Genomic DNA, 20,743 nt, shown 5'->3' on the forward strand with positions numbered 1-20,743 from the left:
TAGTTCTGATTCCCTTAATCTTCTTATCCAGCAGATAACTATCCCACTGAAAAGCAATGTTCAAACTCCTAAACAGAAAAGTCAAATTAAAATTGTACTCTTTCCCCATCTCATTCTAGCTCTTCTGCTCTCCTTGATGGTGCTATCCATCAAGAGCAAGCTATCTCAGGATGGATCATAAGCCTTGTGTAATGTAATTACAGACTTTAAAGTATTGCATTACACAGCATGAAATGAATTGGCAACTCTACGCCTTATGATCCAACTGACTAATGATTGAGTAGTACAATTATAGGGTGGGGTGGGGTGGGGGGAATGGAAACCAGGCACAGTATACCACAGCCAAGTTACTCAAGGAATTAAAGTGAGTTCAATGAGTAGCAAAGGCATTCAAGACAACAGTGGTAGTTCATGGAGGAGTGGTGTAATAAGCTGTCACACCAAGTAACAACCCTTCACCATACCTATTCCAGCATGCATTGCTGGAAGGCAGGGTAGCACCATCTCAGTGCACAACTGGTGAAATGTTGCCAATGTGGTGTAGTGGTTAAGAGCGGTAGACTCATAATCTGGGGAACCGGGTTTGTGTCTCCGCTCCTCCACATGCAGCTGCTGGGTGACCTTGGGCTAGTCACACTTCTCTGAAGTCTCTCAGCCCCACTCACCTCACAGAGTGTTTGTTGTGGGGGAGGAAGGGAAAGGAGAATGTTAGCCGCTTTGAGACTCCTTCGGGTAGTGATAAAGCAGGATATCAAATCCAAACTCTTCAGTGTGTGCACCTTGTCATTCACCAATGTGTGCCACTCCAGCAATCTTCAGCTAGTAAGGGTATGGGCACCTCTTTCTCATTGCTCAGTGACAGCAGCCAAGTACTACATTCCTTTAACACCACCCTGTTACCAGTGAGCAGTCATGGTTTTTTTTGTTTGGATATAAACTTACCCAAAATAAACTAAGATTGGTTGCACCTACCAGAGCTCCCATCAACACAGATCTAAGCTGCCTCAGAAAAAGGTTTTGAAGAGGACTGCTAAACCAATGGAATTTGTTGCCACTTGGAAAACTTCAGTTACATATGGGAACACTAGGATAAGTGGCTTCATATACTGAAGTATGACTTTATTTGGTAATACCTATGACATACGACTTTGATTAGTCCAATTCTTGTTGCCTTCACCTGGGACCCACTTTTAACCCACATGTCTATTTGAAGACCCATTTCTTAAATCTCTTGGCATGGTGACAGTGCGCCTTTTGTGATCCACCTTGGATCAGATTACGACCCACTAGTGGTTTCTGACTCATCAGCTGAAGGCCAGGAATACAGATGGCAGAAGCAACAGTGAAAAGCACACAGCCTCTGTCCCACTCCTCATCCAGCTGTCACACCAACTACGCAAGTTTGCCTGTGTTTTGATATTGGCCAAGCACCAGCCAGATGAAGTGGATGAACTTTAATATTACCGAGACCCAAAGCCTTGATTCTTTACTCTAAAATGATTTGATTAACAGGGAATAGATTAATCTGCAACAGACCCAATTGTCCTCCCACTGTAGAGTCACATGCTTATTTCAGTAAGAAAAAATAACACTTTATTTGCAAAATAAAAGTAATTACATAGTGATATAAATAAACTGACATGTACAAATAATCTATGTAAATCCCACAAGATATATTTCTGCTCAAACACTTCAATGTCAAAGTGGGCCACCAAAGCTATCTACAGAAGCCAGAGGTTCTAAGATCTGGCTTGGAAATAAATGGTGAAATCTGTGTTTTCATACATGAAGCTTCATTTATTCTTTTTTTCTACTAACAAACATAGTTGAGTAGGAAAACTACTGAGAGCCTCAAAGTCTGACCTTTCAACATTTCTCTAGAGAAGAACACACCTCATTTTAAAGGCATTACTTTCATGGTTAACACTATGTAAAGCATTAAGGCCTACCTTTAATCTCATTCCTTTAGATCAAATGCAAATTTGTTGAAAGCTCCTATGGATTTAGAATAACAATCTTAAGAAGGACAGGATACAGCTAAGCCTTGATGCTTAATGTGGAGGCAAATCTATACAACAGAGAATGCAAGAGGACATTTAACACTTCTCTTACACTGAAATGCAATTTCACACATAAGCTCCATTTACACAGGCACACTGACTTACTGAGCACCATTCCTTAGCTTCTTTTAAACTTGAACACATTAATGTTCAACTCTGGCAACGGGAAAAAAAAGTACTGTCAAGATGTAAGCATCACAGTATCAAAGCAATGGAAACCAGGATTCTCTTGGATGGTGAAATGCTTTGACAACCAGACTATCCAACACTTTTACTGAAACCAAGCTACCCTTTCAAAAAGAAAAAAGGGGGAAGAACAAACGAAGCACAGCATTGTTAATCATAGTTTCTCCAAGTTCATTGCAGGTGCCCTTCCCTCTGAATTCGAAGGCGCTCCTTCTCCACTTGCAAACGTTCTTTTTCGATTTGCAATTTCTCTGATTCAAACTTCAAGAACTGCAGCCTCTCCTTCTCGAGCTGTAAGCGCTCCTTTTCAATTTTTAGTTTTTCAGTTTCTAGATCCAGAGGTTGCAAGGCAGGTTTTTCTGACTGGCTGGGGTCATTTTCCAGCACAGGTTTCTCAGCATGCAAAGCCTCAAGCCTCAGTTTCTCTCGCTCCATTTGTAATCTCTCCTTTTCCAGTTGAAGCCTCTCATGCTCCAGGTCAATGTGTCGTAACCGCTCTTTTTCGATCTGCAGGCGCTCCTTCTCCACTTGCAGGCGTTCTGCTTCAATATCCAGTCGCTGTTTCTCTAACTCCAGCTTCTGTTTTTCCAGGCTAATCAGCAGATGAGAATCTTCATAGGCCAGCCTAGCTTGAGCAGAGCTTAGATTGCCAAACTCTTCGATGTGAGTGAAATCAGGAAGGTCACTTTCCTTTTTAGAATCTGGCAACACTGAGGACAGAATCTCCTCTTCTTCCTCAATAGGAAACTAAGAAAATCAATTAGCAATTTAATTATGTTCTGCACTAGGTAAAGATACATCTATCAGCTGTAGGAAAAGCAAGGCAGAAACCTTAGCTTCTGAGAGAGGCCCTCAGGCTAAGGTTTTTTGTGAGCCTTTGGAAGAGCACATTAAGATCCCACCTACATGTTTCATTGTTATCCAAACTTTGTGCACATACTGAGCAATGAACAGAGCAACCCTATCTTGGGGTGGGGCCCTGTGGTGTTCTGCTACTTCCTAATCCTGCTGACCCTTTTTAGGGACAGGTCTATGGGACAAGAGGTGTGAGGATACTGCAGCTCTTTAGCTACCCTGACTTGTCCTGTTGTGGTCTCACCACTGGCATAAGACTGTTGGCATAACATCTATGCCTGCAGAACATTCCTCATGGGGGCTCCAATGCCATAAATGCCATCCTGCCAGCAGGCCTTTGAGTGGCACTTACACTGCTTCCAATGACCCATCAGTGGGCCTTCAGTCAGCTTTCAGTATAAGGTTACCAGATTTTTTCAATGAATCCGGGGAAACTTTTCAACTTCAATGGATTTTGAATGGGGACTGATTTGTAAATCTGGGGACTGTCCCTGAGAACAGGGACGTCTGGTAACCTTATTTTAGTATTGCTCTGTAAAGGTGATTTCTCTTCAAATCTAGGAGACAAAAGAGTGTGTTGTCACTAAGGATTGGAAATTATACAGTAGCTGACCTAGGAAATTTTACAGAAGGAAAGCATACAATTAAAATATACTTACCATGCAGGAACTACTTACTTCAAAACTCTGTGGATCCTCCTCCTCTTCTTCCACCTTTATTTCTGTTAATGATCCACCTGCTTCTCTGAAGTCTGTAATATTCTGCCATTCAAAACCAGCTTCAGTTGGAAATCCAATTTTCTCATCAATATCTTCGTTGAGAGAATCATCCAAATCAGATGACGGAAGGTGAAAGCCAGCACCCACAAGCTTTATGTTGGTATTAAGTCGCTTCCGTTTCATAAGGGCCCTCCAATCGAGGTATCGCCTTTTGACTTCTGTCCCCGTCCTTTGCTCTCCTTCACCAACAGCATTAACACATTCTGCTATTTCCTCCCAAGCCTTCCGCTTCATCTCATTAATGGTTGTATTTAATTGTTTAGAAAAAAGCACTTCTCTCCTTTTTCGGATTTCTTTAAGTAGTGTTTGAGTTTCCTGAACACTAAAATTGCTTTTCCTTTTCCTTTTTAGCTGTTTCATCTTCTTCAACTTTCAATGTACTTCTTCCTGTAGCAGACAAGAGATTAGTGATTTGTACTATGTTCCTTAACAATCACCCTGCAATTCAGCTTGTTCCTGCAGTGAGATGTTGTTTCAATATTTCAGTTTTTCCTCTTACCGTCCATAAATGCAAAGAGCCAAGAAAGTAAATGCTATCGAGAAATATGCAAAGACTGAATTTTAACCAATGAACTAAAATCAGCTCAATTAAATAAAAATAAAAGCATCTAATAAAGGGGGGAAGGGGAGGAGATTTCAGAGGTTTAGAGAAGACAACCAATTGCTAAATAATATTTATTGAGATAGCATGGAAGATACTATTGGTTTCTCTTCGAAATACCGGTGTTAGTGGATGCTATTCGTAAAGAAGAGTTACAGTACTTGAAAGACATCAGACAATCAATTGTCTAATGCGAATCTTTGAGGTATCCAGTTTTTGTTTATAGAATGCAAAACCCACCAGGTTCCACAAGATGTGGCAATGCTTACTGGCCTAGATGCCTTTAAAGGGGGATTAGTCAATATCAATGATAGGTTTATCAATGGCTTATTCACCACAACAGCTAAGGGAAACTTCTAGGTAGCTTACTTTTAAATACCATTTGCTGTGGTATATAAATACCCGGTTTTGGGACAGTAGGGAAAGTCCACTGCCTTCATTACCTGGTTTTTGGCTTCCCAAAAGCACTTGATAAAACACTGTAGAAAACAGGATGCTGGACTACATGGTTCTTTGGCTTTACTCCGAAAGGTTCTTCTTCTGATCTTAATTTCCATATGCCAGTTGCAAATGTGGCAATAGCCTGCTCTGAAATGTGTACATTTGTGTGACTGTACAATTCAAGTTTGCTTCTCAAAAGCTCTTTCCCATTTTGAAAATCACTGATAAGAGAAAAATCTATTTAAAAGCTAAGGACTAAATGATCTATGGGAAAAGCTTCTACTTTTAAATTTATAAAACCTTTCTCCTTGTACTGTTATGCTTTCTTCCAAAAAATAATATTCTGGCGTATAAGACTACTTTTTAATCCAAGAAAATCTTTTCAAAAGTTGGGGGTCGTCTTATACGCCGGGTGGAGAATCTGCGGTCGAGTATATCTCAAACTCTATATTTTAACTGGAAAAGTGGGGGGTCATCTTATACGCCGGAAAATACGGTACCCATGCTGATGATTTTTAGAAATTAGGAGAGGTTAATTCAGAAGCAAAGACAGATGCTGCATATATAGAGATGAGCTATTTCCACATCCTGTTGAAGCTTTTTAGAATTCCACCTCCCGCCCCAAATGCAGCTCCTTGTATTCCATTTTCTATCATGAATTTTCTTTCACAAGACCTTGGTGTCATAGTGGATAGTTTGAAGATGTTGACTTATTGTGCAGTAGCTGTGAAGACAAATTCCATGCTAGGGATCATTAGGAAAGGAACGGAACTGAAAATAAAACTGCCAATATAATGCTGTTACAAATCTCTTGAGCAAATGCATTTTGAATACTGTGCAGAGTTTTGGTTGCCTCAATCTTTTTTCTATCCATTCATGTTCCTCAGTCTATCCTCTCTTAAGGTCCTAATTGCAAAACTAAAGACTGACTTCACAGCCTTTCCTCAAAACCAAAAAGTACATTTTCCAGATCTACAATAGCCAATGAAAACTGAAAAGTCTGTACACACATTATGTAAAAGCTTTACATATTTCCAAGGAGTTGTCCATAGCAATTGCAGCACCTCTCTTGGGTAGCAACAGCTAATACAGAACACAATGTTCTGTAAATATATCTGGTGTTCCTTTTCTAGTATATTCCACTTGTCAATATTGAATGTCATCAACAAATTTTATTTCCAACTTTTTTATGCTGCAAGATCCGACCATATTCTTCACTATTTACCTTTATCCCACTACCAATAGTCTATTGATCAGTGTGCAAATACCAATTATTTATCCTGTGCCCTCTGTATACTTACAGAGGGATACATCACAGAAACCTGAGAATAAACTGATGATGTCAATGAAGTCTGGCAATCCTAGATTTTAACCTTGGGTTTAGGGAGTGTGTAATTCATGAATCCATCACACTTATAAAGGAATAGGCCCCACCAGGGCTTTTTTCTATATAAAAAAAGAGATGCTGGAACTTGTTGACCTTTTTTTAGGGGGAGCACCCAGCCAAAGTTGTTGAGCAACAGAGAGCCTCTGTATGATTGGAACAGGGCACCCAGAGGAGGATGTTTTGAAAATAACTCTGGGTGCCTTTGATCAGGAAGTCACCACCTCAGTATAGCCCTAATGGCGAACTTTCTCCATAAACTTGTGATGCAACCACTAAGTTTCAATCTACTTTTAAAGGACACCTTAAAAAAAACAAAACCACCTCATTGTAAGGAGAAAACAAGCACTGTGTGGGAGAGTTTGGCCCAGAACCTATTGTGCTATTTCCCATCTTGCAGCAGTTTACAAACAGGTACGTAGGGGAATAATTCGAAAAAGGAATATGGGGGAGGAACAGGAAAATGAAATAAGCAAATAAGGTATCAGAGGGCAGCCCTCCCCAGCTGCCCTTGGAAAGGAACTCTTGCTCTCCAGCGGGGCTGTTGGTTTAGCTTTTGAGCAGGCAGTCCTTGGTGAAGCCACTGTGTTTTATACACGTCTCACGCCACTCCAACGGCTCTGGTAGAAAGAATGGGGATTTAAATCCTACAAAACAGCAAAAACACAACGACAATACTGACGGCAGCATCCCTCACCAGGAGCGGCGCGGCCCATTCTACCGCCTCGGGGCTCCTTCGGGGGACGAGGGAAATGAGGGGCCGCCGCGGTTCACCTTCACACACACACACACACACACACATCCCGCCTTGAATTTGAACGTGTGGAGATGTTACGAAGCGTTGTCGGCGGCGAATATTCTCCTCGGGAAAACGGGTGGGGCGAGGGGAGGCTGAGCACCTGGCGCCCCCCGGCCACGCCACGCGATGGCGGAAGAGGGGAAGGAAGCCCGTGAGGGAAACAGCGGCGGCGCGTGAACGGAGGCTGGGGTGGGAAAAGGCGGAGGAAAAGAGCCGAGCTTCCCCCCCACACACAAACACACCATAGCCAGGGAACTGAGATCTACCCCGGCGCTCCCTCACAGGCGGACGCGGCTCCTCCCCTTCCTCCCTCCCTCAGCAGCGCAAGAGCGACTCACCTGCGCGCACCGCTCCCCCTTCAGAACAGCCGGCCTTTTGACCCACCCCCACCCGCCTGCCGCGGCCGCCGGCGAGGCCGCCTGTCACTCACCCATCCACGCGGCGCTCCGATTGGACGGCGCCGCGCGCTCGCCACCCGCTCGCGCTCCCCAACGGTTCCAACCGCCTCCTTTCCCCAACTCGCGCAACTTTGCCCGCCACGCCCCTAGCGCCACGCCCCCATCCGCTCGCGCTCTTGCTCTCTCGTTCTGACCCGTGTCCGGCCTATTGGTCGCGGCGGCTGCTTGTCAACGAGCATGGCTTCCGTCATTGGTGGAGGAGGCGAAAAGAGGCGGTTTTCGCGGCGCCTTCCGAGGAGAGGGATAAAGGGCGGGTGTGGGGGCGTAGGCGAGGCGGCGGGTTGAGAGGGAGGGAGGGAAGTCGGTGGGCCTTTCCTAGGTACGGGCGCAGAGGTTGGTTCCAGATTATGAAGAACCGGAGAGGAGGAGTCGGTCTTCGCCCCTGTCAGTCCTCACCGAGGCGGAAGGGGACGGGCAAAGGGCGGTGGATCCCGCTCGCGATTTTTGGGGTACCGCTGTGGAGAGGATTGGATCACTTCAGAGCGCGCGCAAGTTGCGCACCCCTGCCCGCTGCGTTGCCGCCTACCTGAGCGGCGCAGCAGGGAGGGGTGGGTGCGATCCCCATTTCTGCAGCTCCAAAGAGAGGGGGAACATGCTTTTATAAACAGCATTTTATTTTTTTATATAAAAAATAAAATACTTTGCAAACTACGAATGTGGTGTACACAAATATTTGTACCCAATAAGTCAGTATGAAGCTATATATATATATTCATAATTACTTATTTGGTGCAAATATTTGTATACACCACATTCGTAGTTTGCAAAGTAACCAGTTGTTGCTGGTGTTTGCATTTCCCTGCGCACATCTGCTTCCCCATTGCAGCACGCACACCCCGTCCCGTATTGGCTGATGACATTTGCCTCCTACGATCCTCGGCAATGGAGAAGTCCCAAACCTTTGCAGCATGTGCCGTGTTTGGGTGTTCAGTTTGCTACTGTGTAAACGATCACTCAATTCGGGAGAGTAGTGGCAGGGGCATGTAGGAGACAGGGAAGAGCATCTGTATTGCAATGCAGGAGGTCCCAAGTTCAATTCCAGGTAGGGCCTGGAGCTGGAGGGATTTCTTCCTGAAACTCGAGAGCTGCTGACAGGGCCGAGCAAGGTGGGCCAAAGGTTTGACTTGGCAGCTTTCCGATGGCTCTTTGCACTGGCTTTGCTGGCTGGGAGCTGGGAAGACAACATAATCTTTGAGGCTATAGGTCCCCCACCCTTACTGTGGGCAAGGCAGTACTGTAGCAGCAGGCAGAGGGTTCTGCAAGTCACATCCTCCAGAAAGAACAGCAGAAAGAGGGAGGATGAACAAGTGGAGAATTCTCTGTGGCTACTGTGATTCAGATGATCCAGTAGGAAGCTCCAAGAGGAGCAGAATCCAATGTGGCAACAGGAAATTGCAGGATGTTCAACAATTTTGCTCTAGACCCTAGAAACACCCTCACCCTCACAGCTTCACCCAACCTCAAAAACTGGGTGGAGTACAAGTACCTCAAATGTAGAAGACTCAGAGCAGCAGCAGAAAGAGGTAGCCACTGGTACTCTGGGAGCAGGGAGGAATGCTTAGCAACGTGTAGTGCTCAACTCTCAGGTGTGGTGGCCATTCTCTAGTGTTTAAGGAGGAGCAACAGGCACCATTGCAGCAGGTGAGCTAGCTGGAAGGAACTTTTTCTCAGCCTTCGTCTTCAGGGTGGAGATAATACATCTCAAGTTTAGGAGGTGGGCTGACCACAGGGGAACCTCTCACTTCAGGTGTCACAAGGGAGGATTACAGACTCACCTCCAAAGGACTGTAGACGGGGAGCTGGAATGTGCAATAATTCTGTGTGTGACAACACTCCAAATTATTGAGCCCTGGGTCTGTGAAGGGACTAAATATTTCTTTTTCCCGAGTGGGGGGAATAGATTACAATTGCTAGGGTGCTTTGAGGAAAGCTATAATAATAGAACATGGTTCCAACCACTTTGTGTAGATGTGCCCTTTCCCGTACTATGTGCTACAGCAAAATCTCTTACTTTGAATGTCAGTTATTTAGCAATCATTTTTTCTGCCTTATCTAATCCTTTTCCTCAGGGTAATACTAAAGTTTCCGTTAACATTTTTACAGCAAGGAGAACTAGACTGACTGTTCTGATTCCAATACCTTTATAGGTAGCAGACTTGGTCATAGGTGCCATCTCACACCCAAGATTGCTCCAGTGGACTTGGCAGAGAAGTGTACAGTAAAAGTAAAAATAAAAAACACAGTGTATAAAAACAATGCATTACATTTTGACACTGACATTTGTGATAATTGCAAAATAACATCTATTGAACTAGTGACCAGTTAGCAAATAGTTCAATCAATTAACTGACCACAGGAAGAAATTACATATATTAAATGTTCATTAGGTCATGCCATATTTTACCTTTACTGATAATACAATACCAGAATTATAGAACTGTTTTGGTGTGGTTACATTTTTAGTGCAAATATGTTCATATACATTGGCATGCAACTCCTTTCTACATTATAATGTAGGCTGGGATCTAAAGAACTGCAACACTAGTTTCTCATGTCCAGCATACCCTAGTGTTTCTAGAACAATACATCTCCCCATGCCATACAGCAAATTACTTTTGAAACTTGAGTGGAGGGGACTTTCTAAAGCAGTTTGATATGTTATGAAGATCTTGATCTTCAAAGGTTGGAGGGAAGTAAAAATACCACTAGACTTACCCAAGTTCTTGGGCATGTCTAAAATACCTCTTTGGATCCTGGCCACCATCCAGTAAGACTACTAGATAATACTTACTCCTTAAAAGTGCATTTGTACAATTAATATTTTGGCCTCTAGTTTGTGTTTTGTGGTTCAGTTTTTGCAAGATGTTAAGCAAACACATCTTACAAAGTGTTTTCTCAGGAGTTAAGCCCCACTGAGCATGCATAGAAATGCAGCCTTAGAAAACTAGCTATATCCTTCTCTTATATCTAATGTGTTGTAAGTACATGAGATGGGTGACAGAAGTAGGTATGTGTTCAAATTTGCCTCTACAGGATAACTGCTTAGGAAGGCATGAGCACAAGCGGAAAAATGAATGAAAAACAGAATATGAGAACCCCATGGAAATTCACACTTCTGGAATGCCGTAATTTGAAATATTGAGTGGTTTCAATAGCTCCACCAAGACACGGGAGACAAGGCATAACAGTGACTTGAAAAAGCAGTTCAGGGGAATGTATGAGTGTCAGCTCCTAGTCGGGACCTAATAGTGAAGGATGTATTAATAAAGTGTTTAAAGTCCTATCCAGATTCAGATTCCACCTCCCACTCCCCGCTGAATAATGGATTCACTAAATTCCTTATAGTGTATCCTCATGCCTTTGACAAAAAAGTTCTTTTACTAGATAGGCCTTTGCCTCTCCTGGGGTGGGGTGGGTGCGGCAGAAGCATAGCAGTGGCAGAAATTGGAACCAATTACTCAGGTATTAGTCTAATGTTGATAAGCATTTACTAAACTTATTAAAATATGACTGAGATCAAAGAAACCTATCTGAAGTAACATTCTTGTTTCCAGTGTATATTACTGACAGCTCTAAATTCTATACACTACTTTTAAGTCCCTGTGTGAAGCATCTTTAAATGACATTAGTAAAAGTTCACAGGGTTTATGTTTGCTGATATTGCTTATTAAAGTTCATCTTATATTTAAATATAGCTTAGCAAGTTGAAAGTGCATACTCTGAAGTGTCCTAATTCATTTAAGGCTATTTGCAGTTTATCACCACTGTGACTTAGAAAATAACGAAACTAGACTTACTACTTCCTTCCTAATTAATTCACGGGGTATACTTTTTGCAGCCTAATCCTAGAATTCTTACACAGAAGTTGCTTGCTTTCAATAGAATTTCTTTGCACTTAAGTACATTTAGGATGATAACTTTAGAAAGTAGATACTAGTTCAATTTGAAATTATATCCCTTCTCCTTTGCAGTCTCCTCTTCATCAAATGGTATTACTTCTCCACACAGTGCAGTGTTAAACCATGGAATTCACTACCACAAGACATAGTGATGACCATAAACTTGGATGGTTTTAAAGGTGAATTAGACAGGCTGTATCTGGCTGCCAGTCACAATGCTTGTGGAATGAGTGCTGTTGTGCTCGTTTGCTTCTCATAGGCAATGATCTGACTGAGAACAAGATACTGGATTAAATGGGTCTTTGGTCTGATCTAGCTAGCTCTTACGTTCTTAAATGTTAGACTGAAAGCTCTTTTAAGCAGGGAGCAGTACCCTTCTACTATGTAAAGTATTGTGAACATGGATGGCACATTATATGTTACTAATTCTTCAGGCTGCGCATATACTACCTAAAAGGCAACATGTACAATTACACTGATCTATTATAACCCCTCTATGATTTTACATCAGAATGACTTGAGATATAACCTGATGCAATGAGCATAAGAAAAACATTCCTATATTGTTTTGGACAAAGGAAATAAAAACTTTGCTGCACACTTGCTACTACAAACATAAGCATAAAGGTACTTTCTTGGGCTGTGCCTGTTATCTATGGCTATCATAAAGAGAAAAGCACAGCCAACAGCATTGAAATGACAGGCCAACTTAGGACCTATTAGTAACATCAACAAGCTACACCACTTGAGGTACTGAATACTCAACTGAATCCACAAACTACTACTATCTTTACATAAGCCATTTTAGTCTTATCAGTGAGTGCAGTTCTTTGCCTACTCAAAAGTAAGTCCTATGAGTTCAATGAACATACTCCCAGGTGTTTTGCAGCCCAAGTTAATAAAAGTTGTTTGTGAAAATTATGTGCAATGTTCTTATCAAAATAGTTGACATTTTATTTAATATCTAATGGAGAAAAATGCTAAATTAAGCTTTAAAAAAATCCAAATTCACTTTGGCCCTAAAAGTGCATTAATATGAGAACTTGGGCCAGGATGTAAACTGCTACTTAGGCTCAATGCAATTTTTGACATTTTTTTTCTTTGACCAGTTGACCCCAAATCATACCATAAATTGTTTTTCAACATTTTGTAGTGTTACTGGGGAAAAGGGGGGGGGGAACCCTCACATCATCTACATCACTCTTGAGTTCACAGTGCTTCTGATTCTAGTTGTGGTCAATCCTTTGGGGGGGGGGGATTGCTACCGAAATTTAAAAAGAGGTGTTTGAATATATTCAAACATTCAATCAAGCCCTGCTCCTTATTAAAATAAAAAGTGGCTGCAAACCATGTTAGCAGATTGGGCCTCTAATATATGGGGTTTTTTGTCCAATGAAAAGCAAACAAAACGATAAAACTTGTGCGGTTTCTTATAACTGATATATTGGACTACACTGCTATTGCAAACAACCATGGGTCCCTATATTTATTAAACTTAATCACCTGACAATAGAACTCAGTTAGGGCTCTTGGCATGGGTGAAACCTCCTCCCATTCAGACCTACTGCTATGGTAGACTTGTACTTCGTCAGTGATTTCATCAGGAGCATAATCTCCACCGAGGATGTAAATTTTATCTTCTATTCCAACTGCTCCTGCATTAAAACCAGCACATTCAAAAGACCCTTCCCCTTTCCAGACATATGTCTCTGGGCAAAAACTATACACCTTGTAGGTGGAAAGGTCACAGATATACAATGTGCAGTTCACTGGAACAGCTTTGATTAAGGTGGCGTGAAAGAACTGCCCAAATTCTGCTACCAGCTCAGACCACTGATCAGTTGCGGCATTATATTTAAAGAAACAATCAAGAGATGGGTTAAAGGCATCAGTAATTTCTACTTCAGAACCAAGCACATAAATTATATTCTGACATGCACTTGCTTCTGGATAGTAGATGCCTCTTGGTAAGGGACTCACAGATTTCCATTCCCCAGAGAGAGGACTGTATGCCTCTACATCCAAAAGACTTTTGATATCCTTAGATGCCCTTGTCTTCCCCCCTATTACAAACAGTTGATTTAGGGTCACAACAGACGCATGCATTGTCCTAGGCTTCTTCATGGCTGATATCAATGAGAAGCTGTCCTTCACTGGACAATAACACCAAGTTTGGTCGGTGGCATCATGATACGTTTCGGCAATGTGAAGTCTAATTGTCCGGAAACAGTTCCCTACACATCCGCCAGTTATAAATAGTTTTTCACCATAACTAGATAAACTTGATCCTGGCAGATCTGTTATGTGCGTGTGCATCAGTTCTTTCCATTGATCGGTTTTAATATTGTAACAAAACGTATGTCGATGTACTCCGTCTTCCTCAGTTTTGTGAACAAGTATGTACTGCTCTGTTGTTGAAGGGCGAGCGTCTGGAAACAAACCACTAAAAGTTTGCACATTTTTAATTGCCTCATTGATTATTACTAAGCAACCAGTGCTTTCAAGTAGTTGTTCTTCAGAGTGCAATACTTCCTGCAGCGTCTCCTCAGACAACTGATGTAACCGTATTTTTTTCATCAAGTGGGGAAGATGCTTCTGTCTTGTTTCTAAGTTATGTTTCGTCCACCACAAGACAGCTTTCAACACAGATTCCTCATCTGGGACATTGAGCTCATCTGCTTCTATACATTTTAGCAGTATCTCGAAATTCATTTCCAGAAAATCATTTGACTGGAGCAGCATGGAAAAATGGCGCTGGGCATATTCGAGGGTATGGTCAAACAACTGAGTGGACCCATAACTTTCAGAAATGGATAACAGCTGCAAACAGTTGACAAGATCAATGTTCTTAATTAGAAAGTCACTGCAAGCTTTTGAAAGAGTGGAAACTTGAAGGAAGGATGAAAGCTGAAATAACATTTCTACGTTATCATTTGTTATCTGAGTTCTTCCAGTGTAGGCATAATCAAGAAATGCCTTCACTGCCTTGGGTGATAAATTACTAATAGTAACACTCCCATCATCTCTTTCTTTCATGTTAACTTCAAACATGGCCCTGCAGTTAAAATACAGAAGATGAACACAATAAATCATCACTGATGTCTGCTCCATCTGAATATAATGTAGAACCAAAACCACACAGCTTAAGGTGAAGGGAACTATTTTCAATAAACATCTTTTGGACATTTTAGGTAAATTATTTGTGGAGTGAATAAATGCAAAACTAATGCAGTATAAAGCACATTTAAGAAGAAGCAGGGTTTTTCTATGAGGTTTTCATTACTTTTAAATAGTTCGGCATGATAAATTCAGGCATCATTCCACTCAAGGTATGATGGGTGTATATCTTAAAACACAAATTAGATCAGTTCATAGAATAGGATCCAAACTACTCTTAAAGATTTACCTAAGGCAATCCACTGGAATTTTTGGATTTGGTTTTTTTTTTCTTTTAACAGCTACATCCACTCTCAGATTCAGATTGCTTAGAATCTTTAAATTCTTAAAAGCTCAGTGAGTAAAAAAAGCATGATGTATTGCCACAGGACTTCTGTTTCTGTACATCTAATTAGCCAATGTGGAGCCCACCTGATGCTGTTGGGCTGTAACTTCCATCACCCTTGACCAAGAAGCTGATGAGAGTTGCAGTTCCAACAACATAAGGTGGGCACAAACCAAGGTTCAATGGAAATGCAGCTCACCCTCCTGAAAGATAAGGGATACTATTACCCATGTTAACAGTGTTCTTATTTTCATAGGTATGTTGTAATTTCTATTATACCCGAAGTCTGGAATGTATTACGGATGTATCTAGACCCATTTTTGTTTCTGCTTTGATATCTTGTACCTGTTTTCTGTGATTGTTCTGTTTTATGCTTGATTCTGTATTTTAATAAAATTAAAATTATTTGTATGTCTCCTCTGAGATCTTCAATACTAGACATTGTCAAACAGAGGATATGAGCTAAACAATTTGATTTGAAATGCTATACTGTGTTGCATCATGAAGTATCCAAATAACAACAAAAATACTCATTGAGAAACAGTTATTAAATATTCCTACAGATAAATAACTTCATTATAGATTAATGTAATCAATACATTCAGCAAAGGCGGTTTGCATACAGAAGTGGTATCTGTAGGTGCATGTGTTGAATTGGCTGCATAGAGCTTTTAAGGCAGATGGTAATGCACATCTCCACCTGGAACCTACATATGAAGTTGTACACAGTGAATGGGCTTAAGTCATGCTTTCTAACAAAAACAAATAATTTTAAAATGATTTCATAGCCATTTCATAGCTGACTGGATCTACTAATCTACTTCTGAAGGTCAACATAGGATGAGAATTACTTCTAAATTTTGAATAGGGGGGTTGTGAATTGAATAGAAGAATGAATTAACTACATCACATACGTAACAGTGATTTATATATATCTCCATGTTTATATCCATATACTGTATATCTATATATATCTATGCACACAAGAACTACATCATAAATAGGCTTACCTGAAAAAGTCACTACATGCTGCCAATACGCAACGGTGACATGGGATCACTTCATCTTTCACAAGTATTTTGAAGTCAAAAAAGTTGTTTTGATCTCTAAAGCTTTGCAGCACACTTAAGATTTGTTGACCATGGCCTTCAGCCACTAAGGAGCTGGCTTTCTGCTCACGAGATGAAATTCCATTGCAAGTTGGGGTGCTAATGAAATCATACTGGTTGTCCATGGTTTCTGCACTCTATTCTTATTGCTGAAGGAGATAATATAAAAGTTAGACACACACAACAAAATTACTGACCAAAAATGACTTCGAAGGTATGGTATGCTAAGGTGTTATGGTCCAAGGAATCTCTATCCATATTGGGAAAGGTGTATAAATATTTTAAATAATAAAAATAGCTAGAAATGCCATCCAAATAATACATCACAGGTCGGAATCTCATTGGTAACTTGCCTCCGGGTACACTTTCAAAGCAAATGATGAAGAAATCCATGCACAGAATGATGCTTGCAGTGAATATATTTCACTGTAACCACTATGAGTTCCTAAGGCTTAAATATTTTAAGTGACTTTGTTACTAAAAAAATAAAAATAATCTTTGGGATAAACCGTAACTATTATTGCATTGCTTTATTTGGTTTTTTTTGAGGGAAAACATGGTCCCACTATCAGAATGTTCTTTATCAGAAATCTCAGTTATCCTAAACCAAAGAATTATACCCAAACCTTGCTATACAAACAACTGATTCATATATAAGAACAGCTAGAATTTGCCCACTTTCTTACTTGTTTGTGATTTGCTGGTCAATGGTAGCCATTTTGGGCAGAAACCATGGGGGTAAGGAGAGAGATCGGACAAATCAGTTTTTCCTTTCTTTGGCTTTTGCTGATTGGCTGCAGCAGTTTCAGGCAAAAAGCTTGGATGGAGAAAGCCTGGATTAGAAATGTTCCCATAGGAAATGATGGAAATTCTGCAAACTCGTTACTCTGAGTAAAGGTTGAATACCACCCTAACAAATATATTATGATACAAGCTTTCATGGGTACAGTATGATCACATCTTACATGGGGTTGCATTCTGGGGATAACATGTAAAGCCGAAATACCATATAGCCAATACAACCCTTTAAAAACCAGGTAAATGGCCCATAAAAAGCACACTGCCACATTTACCTGTGCACAATGACCGTGTTCCTTAGTCTTCCTCATCCTCTTCAGGGCTTGAGGTTGCTCCAGGAGATGATGGGCCAGGCCTGGGTGACAGATTGCGAGTTGCAGGCAAAGTGGTTGGCTCTGTTTCAGCTTCAGAAGTTGATTGTGTCTGCTCACTTGCTACCACTGCGTTTTTTGTGAGAAACATGGTGCTTGGCAACTGTCGCTGTTGTCTCTTGAGCTGTTCAAACATTTCTCGATACAGTCTCAGACTGTCTGTAATACCCTGTGTGATTTTGAGGCTTCGTTCCATAGAGGGATCAAACTCAGCGATCAAATCATTCAGGTGTTTTGCTGTTTGGAAGACTTGAGCAAACTTATGCAGGTTCCAACTTGCTGGCTCATTCTGTTCATCCTCCTCCTCTTCATCTTCTGTACATGATCTTAGCAGTTCCTCCAGCTCTTCATTAGTCAATGTTCCTCCATGGCCATCAATTAACTCTTCAACTTCTTCCTCAATGAGGTCAACAAAGCCATCACCACCCACCTGTCTGGCCATCTGGACAATATGTTCCACTTCATTGTCAATGGTTGGAAAACCCTTAAAATCATTCACACATTCTTTCCACAACTTGCGCCAGCATGCATTCACCGATTCGGGCTTGATTGCATCTACTGCTTGCTTAATGTAAGTGATGCAATTGGCCATGTTAAAGGACTTCCAGCACTCAATGACATCAAGGTTGGGATCAGTATCCATAGCGTTACGTATCCATGAGAAGGTTAGCCTCGTGTAAGTTGCCTTGAAGCACCGAATCACACCTTGGTCAAGAGGTTGGATGATGGAGGCCGTGTTGGGTGGGAGAAAGACAACTTCAACATCATTATGTGCAAAGCAAAGTGCCTCGGGGTGACCAGGAGCATTGTCCACAATCAGCAACACCTTAAAGTCCAGTTGTTTCTCTTCAAGGTACCGCTTAACTTCTGGAACAAAGCAATTGTGGAACCAATCTAGAAATGTTGCTGCAGTCACCCAAGCCTTTTTATTGGGTTGCCAAAACACAGGCAGGAGATTTTTGTTCTTGCCTTTCAGGGCACGGGGGATTGCAGACCTGTACAGCAAGCCTGGCTTTATTAAATGCCCAGCTGCACTGCCACAGAGCAACACAGTCACACGGTTGTTAACTGCTTTGAAGCCAGGGGCTTGTTTTTCTGATTTGGAGATGTACGTCCGGTCAGGCATTTTTTTCCAGAACAGCCCCGTCTCAACAGCATTAAAAACTTGCTCAGGAAGGTATCCCTTTTCGTCTAACAGTTGCTTTAATTGTTTGGGGTAGGCTTTTGCTGCCTCTTTGTCTGCAGATGCTTCACCAGTTGTGAGCACATTTTTCAGCTTGAAGCGGTTCCTAAAACTGATAAGCCAACCGTGGCTGGCTTTGAATTCCTTCACAGGCTGCCCATCCTCGACAGAAGGTTTGAAGAGTGCATAGAGGCTGAGAGCCTTTTGCCGTAACATCATGCCATCAGTAGGCACACATTTGCGGTTCATGTCTTCAAGCCACAAGTTTAATGCCTTCTCAGTCTTCGCTAAAGCCTTGTCGTGCACCTGGCTTGTCACCTGAGCAGTTATTGGAGCACCTGCTACCACAATGTCACGGATTTCTCTCTCTCGAACCTTGATGGCATGGATGCTCGATTCACTGTAGCCATATTTGTGTGCCACGCTAGAGACCGACATGCCATCCCTCAAGCAGTCCAGCACAGCTACTTTTTCTTGCCACGTTGGAACCAATCGTTGTTTCTTGTGTTGCACGCCAGCAGAGGGCCCCGGCTTGCGTTTTGGGGCCATGTTTTCTTAATCACCAAGGCTACTCTCAATCTCCAACTGCACCTCCAGACGTTCTCCAACACTGCTCACACTCACCGACTCCACCTCAGCACCCTTTCCCAAGCTGTGCAATGATGGGTGGGATTGTCGATGAGGTTTTTTGCCCTCAGACACCCACCACTCTCCTTCCCTCCCCCCCCCCAAGCCACACACATAAATTTGGAAATCGCATATGTTAAATGAGCATAAGCCGCAATCGTAATGCAACTCACTTCATCAGAAGCATAAAGTACTGTCCCCATTTACAGATGCATGTGTATGTACCAGATTGGTGGTGGGTGGGATTGTAAAAGTTGAGGAGAACATGCAGAAAGTCACTTAGGCCAAAAGGAAGTGCAGCAAATTAATTAACAGCGGTAATGCAGAGCATGCTTGACAACACGAACATATTGGCATTAGTAAGCCACTTAGGAGCAAAGGAAGCTGCAAGCCACTGGTACATCTAGCTTGGTAGAACTAGCAACAGCTCTCCAGGGTTTCAGCCAGAGGACATTCCAAGCCCTACCTGGAGATGCTGTGGACTGAACCCACGACCTTCCGAATGCAAAGCAGAAAATCTGTCACTGAGCTACAGCCTTTCCTCTTCCACATATAAGGGGGGGGGGGAATCCACTATCACTAAAACTCTCTGCTGCTTTTCCTGCAAAAGGCGAACAAAACTATCCTTCGGAAAACAGCAGCACTTATTCCTAGCATCATTCAGTTTGAATATCATCGCCCTACTGTATATAGAAGCCCCGCCTTCGCAGCTGGGAGGAACGTCTGGGAACAACTAAGGGCACACGCTACGTAAAAGCTTCAGTGGCTGTTCTGCGCATGCCCCACGCGCGTGCTCATCACCAGAAACGCCAATCTAAAACAGGGCCCGTTTTCTATTGTTTTCCCTTTTACCTCAGACAACCCAGTTCAAGCTGCCAGGCTGGCGAGTTTAAAACCTCTCGTTAGGAACGCGCCTCCTATGACCCAGCGGAGGCCTTCCATTCCATGGTTTCCCCCTCGGTGCGTGCCGCTAACCACCCACCTGCATTCAGCGCAGCCACTCCGAGACCATCCGCGACACCCGACATCTGCAAAAGCCGACGCTGTTCTCCCATTGGCTCTTCCTGCTGCCCATCGATCGCGTCCTGTGTTGTGAGTGGCGTAAGTCCGTGTCACTAAAAGAAAAGCGCAAAAGCCCGCCTCCTTGTAACAGCCGGTGCCGCCGACGTTGTCAAGAGCGGGGACCGCCTTCCGCTCCCAAGAGCCGCGAGCTCCATGAAAACAAAGAGACGTTTCAGGTTATCAATTGAAAGCGAGCGTGGTGGGGGGAACAATGTAAATAATATAGGACAGGGCTCTGTATAGGTATGTGGAGATGGAGATTCTACCCCGTTTCGCCCCGTATTCTATGCAATGCTGTTGCCCCGCATGTGGCTGCTGTAAAGCAGAAATCAGAATGAGCACCGCGCGCAAACTCCTTTTCTTTTCTCTACCTTGTTATACCTCTATGTACTCTCCGGAGGGAGATGGTGATTGGTCTGCCGTGTTTTGCATTTGGCTCCCGATTGGCTGCTGCGTTTCCTCTCCCTCTCTAACCTCCGCGATTCCCTCCCTCCCTCCTCCTCTTTTTCGAACCTTCATGAAAGGGAGAGATCAGAGGGGAGAGTGAGCCACGCGGAGCTTGCACTTTATTGCCCCATTTCCCCTCATGTTTTGCTGCTGCAGTTCTGCAGCGCGGAGTGCTTCGCCTG

The 20,743-nt window shown here is 42.6% G+C and overlaps 3 protein-coding genes across 10 annotated transcripts; all 3 read right to left on the bottom strand.

Moving 5' to 3' along the window:
* Nucleotides 1–1,570: 1,570 nt before the first annotated feature.
* MSANTD4 (Myb/SANT DNA binding domain containing 4 with coiled-coils) lies at nucleotides 1,571–7,637 on the bottom strand. 5 transcript variants are annotated; one of them, XM_033146212.1, is made up of 3 exons: nucleotides 7,536–7,637; nucleotides 3,761–4,267; nucleotides 1,571–2,993 (listed from the first exon to the last, which is right to left on the bottom strand). In XM_033146212.1, the coding sequence occupies exons 2-3, from the start codon at nucleotides 4,238–4,240 to the stop codon at nucleotides 2,418–2,420; spliced, it is 1,056 nt and encodes a 351-aa protein (XP_033002103.1). In that variant the 5' UTR covers nucleotides 4,241–4,267; nucleotides 7,536–7,637; the 3' UTR covers nucleotides 1,571–2,417. The 5 variants fall into 5 exon arrangements, with proteins under 5 accessions (XP_033002103.1, XP_033002107.1, XP_033002102.1 ...); XM_033146216.1 differs by having other exon boundaries at nucleotides 3,779–4,267; nucleotides 7,444–7,539; XM_033146211.1 differs by having other exon boundaries at nucleotides 7,444–7,539.
* A 2,050-nt stretch (nucleotides 7,638–9,687) lies between these two features.
* Nucleotides 9,688–20,164, bottom strand: KBTBD3 (kelch repeat and BTB domain containing 3). Of its 4 annotated transcripts, none has more exons than XM_033146207.1 (3): nucleotides 20,035–20,164; nucleotides 15,975–16,222; nucleotides 9,688–14,517 (listed from the first exon to the last, which is right to left on the bottom strand). In XM_033146207.1, exons 2-3 carry the CDS (start codon nucleotides 16,196–16,198, stop codon nucleotides 12,912–12,914), a joined length of 1,830 nt encoding a protein of 609 aa, XP_033002098.1. In that variant the 5' UTR covers nucleotides 16,199–16,222; nucleotides 20,035–20,164; the 3' UTR covers nucleotides 9,688–12,911. The 4 variants fall into 4 exon arrangements, with proteins under 4 accessions (XP_033002098.1, XP_033002101.1, XP_033002099.1 ...); XM_033146210.1 differs by lacking the exon at nucleotides 20,035–20,164 and adding an exon at nucleotides 19,905–20,007; XM_033146208.1 differs by lacking the exon at nucleotides 20,035–20,164 and adding an exon at nucleotides 17,147–17,282.
* Nucleotides 17,169–18,974, bottom strand: LOC117045069 (tigger transposable element-derived protein 1-like). Its single transcript, XM_033145853.1, has one exon. It carries the CDS (start codon nucleotides 18,972–18,974, stop codon nucleotides 17,169–17,171), a length of 1,806 nt encoding a protein of 601 aa, XP_033001744.1.
* Nucleotides 20,165–20,743: the final 579 nt, after the last annotated feature.

This window comes from Lacerta agilis, chromosome 4, assembly GCF_009819535.1.
Source record: "Lacerta agilis isolate rLacAgi1 chromosome 4, rLacAgi1.pri, whole genome shotgun sequence".
Lineage (NCBI taxonomy): Eukaryota > Metazoa > Chordata > Lepidosauria > Squamata > Lacertidae > Lacerta > Lacerta agilis.